Source organism: Triticum dicoccoides, chromosome 1A, assembly GCF_002162155.2.
Source record: "Triticum dicoccoides isolate Atlit2015 ecotype Zavitan chromosome 1A, WEW_v2.0, whole genome shotgun sequence".
Lineage (NCBI taxonomy): Eukaryota > Viridiplantae > Streptophyta > Magnoliopsida > Poales > Poaceae > Triticum > Triticum dicoccoides.
In genome coordinates this window covers 136832815-136842312 of record NC_041380.1, presented here as the reverse complement: position 1 = coordinate 136842312, position 9498 = coordinate 136832815, and the positions used below count along the sequence as shown (strand labels likewise).

Sequence of the window (9498 nt, the reverse complement as noted above, 5' to 3'; positions counted from 1 at the left end):
ACCAAGCGATGTCCGGGGCTACCAGGGGCAACTCTGGGCTGGCCTACCCGACGGCTTGCTCATCCGGTGTGCCCTGAGAACGAGATATGTGCAGCTCCTATCGGGATTTGTCGGCACATCTGGGTGGTGTTGCTGGTCTTGTTTTAACCTGTCGAAGTGTCTTGAAGAACCGAGGTACCGAGTCTGATCGGAACGTCTCGGGAGGAGGTCTATTCCTTCGTTGACCGTGAGAGCTTGTCCTGGGCTAAGTTGGGACTCCCTTGCAGGGATTTGAACTTTCGAAAGCCATGCCCGCGGTTATGGGCAGATGGGAATTTGTTAATGTCCGGTTGTAGATAACTTGAACCTTAACTTAATTAAAATGAATCAACTGAGTGTGTTACCGTGATGGCCTCTTCTCGGCGGAGTCCGGGAAGTGGACACGGTGTTGGAGTAATGCTTGCGCAGGTTGCTCTCTAGTTTCTCGCTCGCGCTTTGCCTCCTCTTCTCGCTCTCTTTTGCGAACAGGATAGCCACCATATTTGCTAGTCGCTTGCTACAGCTCCACACATATTTACCTTGCCATACCTATTAAGCTTAAATAGTCTTAATCGCGAGGGTGCGAGATTGCTGAGTCCCTGTGGCTCATAGATTACTATTACACCAGATGCATGGCCTGATGATTCTGCTCCAGGTGACGCGCTCGAGCTCAAGTGGGAGTTCGATGAGGACTCTCCGATACTATGTTTCCTTTCCTGATGATCAGTAGTGGTGCCCAGTTGGGGGTGATCGGGACCGTGTCGCATGTTGGGTTATCTTTTATTTTGGCGCCGTAGTCGGGCCATGAGTGTTTGGATGATGTAATGTTAATTATGTACCTTGATTGACGTGGCGAGTGTAAGCCAACTATGTTATCTCCCCTTTTATTATCTATATTACATGGGATGTTGTGAAGATTGCCTAACTTGCGACATATGCCTTCAATGCGATTATGCCTCTAAGTCGTTCCTCGACACGTGGGAGATATAGTCGCATTGAGGGTGTTACATATGCCAGCTCAAAAAACACCATCGGAGACACCTGTAGAGCACCTTTATAATCACCCAGTTACGTTGTGACGTTTGATAGCACACAAAGTGTTCCTCCGGCATTGGGAGTTGCATGATCTCATAGTCATAGAAACATGTATAAGTTATGGAGAAAGCAATAGCAACAAACTAAACGATCATCGTGCTAAGCTAATGGATGGGTCAAGTCAATCACATCATTCTGCAATGATGTGATCCCGTTAATCAAATGACAACTCATGTCTATGGCTAGGAAACTTAACCATCTTTGATTCAACGAGCTAGTCAAGTAGAGGCATACTAGTGACACTCTGTTTGTCTATATATTCACACATGTACTAAGTTTCCGGTTAATACAATTCTAGCATAAATAATAAACATTTATCATGATATAAGGAAATATAATAACAACTTTATTATTGCCTCTAGGGCATATTTCCTTCAAGGCGCGCTTCCCTGCCTCGTGGCCTCCTCGTTGATTTCTTGACGTCCACTCCAAGTCCTCTAGATCAAGTTTGTTCCAAAAATAACTCTCCCGAAGGTTTCATTCCGTTTGGATTCCGTTTGATATTTTTTTCTGCGAAACACTGAATAGGCAAAAAAAACAGCAATTTGCACTGGGCCTTGGGTTAGTAGGTTAGTCCCAAAAATAATATAAAAGTGTATAAATAAGCCCATTAACATCCAAAACAGATAATATAATAGCATTAAACAATCAAAAATTATAGATACGTTGGAGACGTATCAAGCATCCCCAAACTTAACTCCTGCTCGTCCTCGAGTAGGTAAATGATAAAAAAACAGAATTTTTGATGTGAAATGCTACCTAGCATAATTCTCAATGTAATTATCTTTATTGTGGCATGAATGTTCAGATTCGAAGACAAAATTTTAATATTGACATAAAAATAATAATACTTCAAGCATACTAACTAAGCAATCATGTCTTTTCAAGATAACATGGCAAAAGAAAATTCATCCCTACAAAGTCATATAGTTTGGTCATGCTCCATTTTCGTCACACAAGAATGCTTTTATCATGTACAACCCCGATGACAAGTCAAGCAATTGTTTCATACTTTAGTAATTTCAAACTTTTTTCAATTTTCACGTAATACATGAGCGTGAGCCATGAATATAACACTATGGATGAAATAAAATATGATGATAGGGGTTATGTAGAGAAGACAAAAAAGAAGAAGCAAATCATATGGAACCCAGCCGTGAAACAGGGCGACAACCAGGCAACTCATGTTTCTGCCTAGAAACGATATCAGGTGCAAGTTTTTTGAGCTCCTGGTGTGTTAAATGATAATTGCTGATGGTAGGTGCCCCCGTTCTTCTGCTAACTCGTGGGAAGAGGTGCCCGAGAACGGTGGTATACATACACAATGCTATAGTATCTCTACTTCTCTACTTGTGCAGAAAAAAAGTTGTTTTTTGCTATCAAAATGTTGGTTAAGAGCTGTGTTCTACAGTTCTATAATACTCGCATCGCGCTTCCTTTGTTCAGACATATGTCCATCAAATGCAATTTAGGAAAGACAGATCTGCCAATGTTTAAGACTTCTCATGTTTTGCTGCTTGCCTTTTTCTTTTCTTCTTTTGCATGATTGCATAGTTTCATCAAGCATTCCTTGGTACCACCAAAAGCGACTCAAAATCATGGTTGCTGCACAACTCATATTTCATCAGGAGTTGATCTCCCTTGAGACAATTTCTTTTTCGGTTCTGTTTGGCCAGCACAATTTGCTTGCAATAGATGCAAGGATTTTTTTTTACACACGCAGCGCTGGCAACTAACTGTACATACAATTTATACAATCCCAACGTAACGAAGCCGGAGCAGTTTCTGCTGTTTCAATCTATAAAACAGCAAAACCATGAAGTATGTGCTATCTGAAGTTGTTGTCCTGCAAAGAAGAAAGATAATTCCAGCTGTCAGTACGACGACAGAGATGACAAGGCTCAACTGATTTCTTCATATGTTTAGGAGTAGTTCTGATGCAATATACCTGCGTGTCTGTTGTGGAGGAATCGTCTAAGATCCTTGCTTCAGATTTCTCGTTCGAGTAACTATCAAACAAGAAGGTGATACAGTTTAGTAATCTTCCATGCATGATAAAGTTTGGTAGCACGAGTAACTCTTGTGAAATCAAATATGAAAAAGCACGATCAGAGGCTTACGTTGACAAGATAGTGACCCAGATTAATTCGACACAGTCGACCCAGAGAAGTCTCTGTTCGATAGGAACCACACCGTATGTGATTAAGTGTGCAAATGGCCACAGTTTCCACCCAGCCTGCAATTTACAATTCAGAACATCATTTCCAGCTTTGTAACAACGAGTAACAAGAAAAATAAAATGGGAAAAAGCTCATATGTAATACTCTTATACTTATACAGCACCACAATTAATCCTATCAATAACCATATTTCAGTTTGTTTCCATTTTCTCTCATCGAACTCGGACCAAATTCTTTCACGATGATGTACTAGATGCATGTGCGCCTTATTTAGTAAATTTACACTCGTTCACACACGTCTGCAGTTGCTAGTGTGCCTAAAAAGCCTGAAGATTGAGGCAGCAAAATGCCAGCACAATCTCATCGTTGTATTAATTAGCTTATTGTATGTTCTACATTTTCTAACTGAATAATGGGGCCATGAAACTAAGGCCGTCAACATTCAGTCCATTTTCCACCAAAGATACTTAGTTTAGCACAACCACAGAAGCACAATTCAGAATTTAAAAGATGACTGATGCTTACAGTAAGCATGGGGAAGAAGGTGGCCTTGAGCTCTTTGTATATGGTGGACGGAGATTCCCAGCGAAGGAAGCCCAGGGCGACGAAGTAGATGCTGTTCCACAGCGCAGACCAAGCCGTCTGATCAAACGCAACCTTGACAGGCACAGCCCACCAATCCTTGAACGGGAACAACGACTGATGCAAGAAGGTCAATGCATTCATGACAGTTTACACATCAAACATCACACAAATTTGTACGAGTCAGGCTAAGAATTACAATGGGTACCTCGCAGAAATGGTAGTAGTAGTGCGAAAGGGATCCATGGAGGGTGAACCCTACGAGGCCAGACCTGAACATACGAGTGCGGTCAAACTCGAAGATGGGCTTCCCTTCGTAACACTGTAAGTAAGCAGGAGCAACACAAACAAGAAGAACCGAATTAGCTGTCGCAGGAGCAGAAAGGGGATCAGTCAGCGAGGGGGAATTGGATTGGATTGGATTGGCACCTGGGCTATCCAGTCGCCGAGGGAATAGACGACGCCACTGATCATCATCTTGGCAAGAACCGGGTTGGCCTTGAGGGCCTCCTCGTACGCCGACCAGTTGTGCTCCGGCATGTACCGCAGGATCTCAAAGATAGTCCACCCCTGCACCAACCAAATCCAATCAAGAGAAACAAGGGTTAATCATCCATCCATTACGAACCCCCAGTCGATCGAGATTATGGCTAGCTATTAGTAGAACAAAAGAGGCACTTCTGGTTGAAATCAATCTTACATGCCAGTAGTCCTGGTCGACGGTGAGGAGCTTGGTGAGCGCGTAGGTGCTGGCGCCGAGCACGATGGCGGCGTTGATGCCGCGGTCGAGCATCTTGTTGCCGTCGTCGCCGCCGCCGCCGGGGGCGAACCCCCCGCCCACGTCGCCCTGGAAGGCGAGGCCCTCCGGCAGCTCCTCGAGCAGCCCCGCCGGCACCACCCCGTCCAGATCGCCGGCCCCGGGCCCCGGCAGCGCGTCGGCCGGCTCCGCCGCGGCCGAGACGCGCAGGGCCCGGCGGAGGCGCCTGGAGGACCCCGCCAGGCGAACGAGGCACGGCGCGGCCGTGTAAGCCGAGGCGGAGAGGGGGCTGCTGGGGATGAGCCGGGTGCAGGCCGGGGAGGTGGCCACGGACGCCGCCATCGCTGCCGCTGCTGTAGCCCCACAGCCAAGCTGCGAACTTCCCACCACCACACACGCACGCGCGTGCGCGCTGAGGCTGGTTGCCTCTGGCACTTGCTTCTCGTCTTGACTGACGTAGTAGGTGTTTGGCCTTTGCTTCCGACCGGTGCTTTTTTCTGACTGGTGCTCGCGTGGTTTTATTTATCCGACGGGGCCGCGGGGCAGGTGGCAGCGACCGCGTGAAGCTTGTGGATCTCTCGCGGCCGCGCCGTCGTGCGGAGGACGGGAGTCGGGAGTCGTCTCGCGGTTGTGTGCTCGCCTGAGGTTGCTGCGTGCCGGCCAAGGGTAATCTCGTTTCATCCGGGGGAAATGATTCCGGTCGACGATTTTGTGGTGGAGGTGCGTGCTGAAGTCGGACCAAACCTCCCTGCCTCACACGGTGACGGTGGGACAGGGCACCACGACAGGGTAACCGAGTTCCAGGTTCCGTGGAGCCCGGCGGAGATTCCACGCCTCCGGTGACCGGTGGTGGCCAACTGCTGGCATGTGTGGGCGTTCTGTTCTGCGCCTCATCATAAACTGATTTTCCATGTGGAAAACCTACTTACATGTTCTCGTCTTTTTTGTGTGGACAGTATGTTGTTCAAGAAAGAGACCTAAGGCCAACTTCAGCGCGCGATCTCATTCTGTTCGGTGTGTCCGGTTGAAATAAAACGGACGAATAGCGCAGCCCAACGCGCGACTTCAAACGGATAAATGTCTGGATTCCGTCCGTTTTTGACCCATCCCTGGTCTAAACTTGCGCCGAATTTAGGGTGAAACGGACATCGCGCAGACGGGCTCAACGCACGACCTTGTCCCCATGTGGCCCGTCCGTCGGGGACACTAGCAGTCCCTTCGCTTCCAACGCCTCCACCCCCTCTCCCCGCCCCACCCCGCCGCCGGCGCCGCCACTATTCTCCGGTCGCCTCCTCACTGCGCACCCTCCGGCCGTCCATACCAAACCACGTCTCGACATGGCCGCCACCACGCCCGCGCTTTTGCCGTCGATTGGAGGAGATTTGGTTGTCGCCGTCGTAGCCGGTGGCAGAGAGGATACGATCGGCGGCGACGTACCACGGCGGCCACGGCAGCTTCCGACGAGTGCTCCAGAGCGGCCAGTAGACGGCCGCCAACCACCCCTACTGCATCGAGGTGATCATCGCTGAAGGAAATATGCCCTAGAGGCAATAATAAAGTTATTATTTATATTTCCTTATATCATGATAAATGTTTATTATTCATGCTAGAATTGTATTAACCGGAAACATAATACATGTGTGAATACACAGATAGATAGAGTGTCACTAGTATGCCTCTACTTGACTAGCTCGTTGATCAAATATGATTATGTTTCCTAACCATAGACATGAGTTGTCATTTGATAAACGGTATCACATCATTAGGAGAATGATGTGATTGACTTGACCCATTCCGTTAGCTTAGCAATTGATCGTTTTAGTTTACTGCTATTGCTTTCTTCATGACTTATACATGTTTCTATGACTATGAGATTATGCAACTCCCGATTACCGGAGGAACACTTTGTGTGCTACCAAACATCACAACGTAACTGGATGATTATAAAGGTGCTCTATAGGTGTCTCCAATGGTACTTGTTGAGTTGGCATAGATCGAGATTAGGATTTGTCACTCTGATTGTCGGAGAGGTATCTCTGGGCCCTCTCGGTAATGCACATCACTATAAGCCTTGCAAGCAATGTAACTAATGAGTTAGTTGCGGGATGATGCATTACAGAACGAGTAAAGAGACTTGCCGGTAACGAGATTGAACTAGGTATTGAGATACCAACGAATGAATCTCGAGCAAGTAACATACCGATGACAAAGGGAACAACGTATGTCCTTATGTGGTTCGACCGATAAAGATCTTCATAGAATATGTAGGAGCCAATATGGACATCCAGGTTCCGCTATTGGTTATTGACCAGAGAAGTGTCTCGGTCATGTCTACATAGTTCTCGAACCCGTATGGTCCGCACGCATAACGTTCATTGACGATATAGTATTTATGAGTTATGTATGTTGGTAACCGAATGTTGTTCGGAGTTCCGGATAAGATCACAGACATGACGAGGAACTCCGGAATGGTCCGAAGATAAAGTTTGATACATGTGATAATAATGTTTGGTCTCTAGAAGGGTTTCAGATTCACTGGATGGGGTTCCGGATGTTTTCCGAAATGTTTGAATACGAGAACACTTTATTTGGGCCAAAGGGGAAAGCCCACAAAGTTTTTGAAAAGTGCAAAAGGAAGTTTTGCGGAGTCCAGGGGCCAGACGCCAGGGTCCCTGGCATCTGGGTCCAGACGTCAGGAACCCTGGTGTCTGGCCCTGGAGTCCGAGAAGGATTCTTGCCTTTCGGGTGAAACCGACTTTGTAGAGGCTTTTACTCCAAGTTTCGACCCCAAGGCTCAACATGTAAATAGAGGGGTAGGGCTAGCACCCAAAAGAGACCAAGAAACACCAAGCCATGTGCCGGCAACTCCGTCCTCTCTAGTTTATCCTCTGTAATAGTTTTCGTAGTGCTTAGGCGAAGTCCTGCGGAGATTGTTCTTCACCAACACCGTCACCACGCCGTCGTGCTGCCAGAACTCATCTACTACTTCGCCCCTCTTGCTGGATCAAGAAGGCGAGGACGTCATCGAGCTGAACGCGAAGGTGTCGTACGTTCGGTACTTGATCGAGACAGATCGTGAAGGTGTACGACTACATCAACCGCGTTGATAAACGCTTCCGCTTTCGGTCTACGAGGGTACGTAGACATACTCTCCCCTCTCGTTGCTATGCATCACCATGATCTTGCGTGTGCGTAGGATTTTTTTTGAAATTACTACGTTCCCCAACAGTGGCATCCGAGCCAGGTTTATGCGTAGATGTTATATGCACGAGTAGAACACAAGTGAGTTGTGGGCGATACAAGTCATATTGTTTACCAGCATGTCATACTTTGGTTCGACGGTATTGTTGGATGAAGCGGCCCGGACCGACATTACGTGTACGCTTACGCGAGACTGGTTCTACCGACATGCTTTGCACACAGGTGGCTGGCGGGTGTCAGTTTCTCCAACTTTAGTTGAACCGAGTGTGGCTACGCCTGGTCCTTGAGAAGGTTAAAACAACACTAACTTCACGAACTATCATTGTGGTTTTGATGCGTAGGTAAGAATGGTTCTTGCTCAGCCCGTAACAGCCACGTAAAACTTGCAACAACAAAGTAGAGGACGTCTAACTTGTTTTTGTAGGGCATGTTGTGATGTGATATGGTCAAGACATGATGCTATATTTATTGTATGAGATGATCATGCTTTGTAACGGAGTTATCGGCAACTGGCAGGAGCCATATGGTTGTCGCTTTATTGTATGCAATGCAATCGCCCTATAATTGCTTTACTTTATCACTAAGCGGGAGCGATAGTCGTAGAAGCAATAGTTGGCGAGACGACAACGATGCTAAGATGGAGATCAAGGTGTCGCGCCGGTGATGATGGTGATCATGATGGTGCTTTGGAGATGGAGATCAAAGGCACAAAATGATGATGACCATATCATATCACTTATATAGATTGCATGTGATGTTTATCCTTTATGCATCTTATTTTGCTTTGTTTGACGGTAGCATTATAAGATGATCTCTCACTAAATTTCAAGGTAAAAGTGTTCTCCCTGAGTATGCACCGTTGCCAAAGTTCGTCGTGCAGAGACACCACATGATGATTGGGTGTGATAAGCTCAACGTTCATCTACAACGGGTGTAAGACAGTTTTGCACACACAGAATACTCGGGTTAAACTTGATGAGCCTAGCATATGCAGATATGGCCTCGGAACACTGAGACCGAAAGGTCAAGCGTGAATCATATAGTAGATATGATCAACATAGTGATGTTCACCATTGAAAACTACTCCATCTCACGTGATGATCGGACATGGTTTAGTTGATTTGGATCACGTGATCATTTAGATGACTAGAGGGATGTCTATCTAAGTGGGAGTTCTTAAGTAATATGATTAATTGAACTTTAATTTATCATGAACTTAGTCCTGGTAGTATTAGCATTTCTATGTTGTAGATCAATAGCTCGCGTTTAGCTCCCCTGTTTTATTTTTGATATGTTCCTAGAGAAAACTAGGTTGAAAGATGTTAGTAGCAATGATGCAGATTGGATCCGTGATCTTAGGATTATCCTCATTGCTACACAGAAGAATTATGTCCTTGATGCACCGCTAGGTGACAGACCGATTGCAGGAGCAAATGCAGACGTTATGAACGTTTGGCAAGCTCGATATGATGACTACTTGATAGTTTAGTGCACCATACTTTATGACTTAGAATCGGGGCTTCAAAGACATTTTTTGAAACGCCACGGAGCATATGAGATGTTCCAAGAGTTGAAATTAGTATTTTGGACTCATGCCCATGTCAAAAGGTATGAGACCTTTGACAAACACTTTGCCTACAAGATGAAGGAGAATAGCTCAGCTAG

At 46.3% G+C, this 9498-nt stretch overlaps 1 protein-coding gene across 1 annotated transcript; it reads right to left on the bottom strand.

The window, feature by feature from the left end:
• Window positions 1–2700: 2700 nt before the first annotated feature.
• On the bottom strand, window positions 2701–5128 carry LOC119367314 (protein SYM1-like). Its single transcript, XM_037632867.1, has 7 exons — window positions 4576–5128; window positions 4305–4445; window positions 4084–4197; window positions 3819–3992; window positions 3234–3349; window positions 3062–3122; window positions 2701–2959 (listed from the first exon to the last, which is right to left on the bottom strand). The coding sequence occupies exons 1-7, from the start codon at window positions 4972–4974 to the stop codon at window positions 2942–2944; spliced, it is 1023 nt and encodes a 340-aa protein (XP_037488764.1). The 5' UTR covers window positions 4975–5128; the 3' UTR covers window positions 2701–2941.
• Between the last annotated feature and the right edge of the window lie 4370 nt (window positions 5129–9498).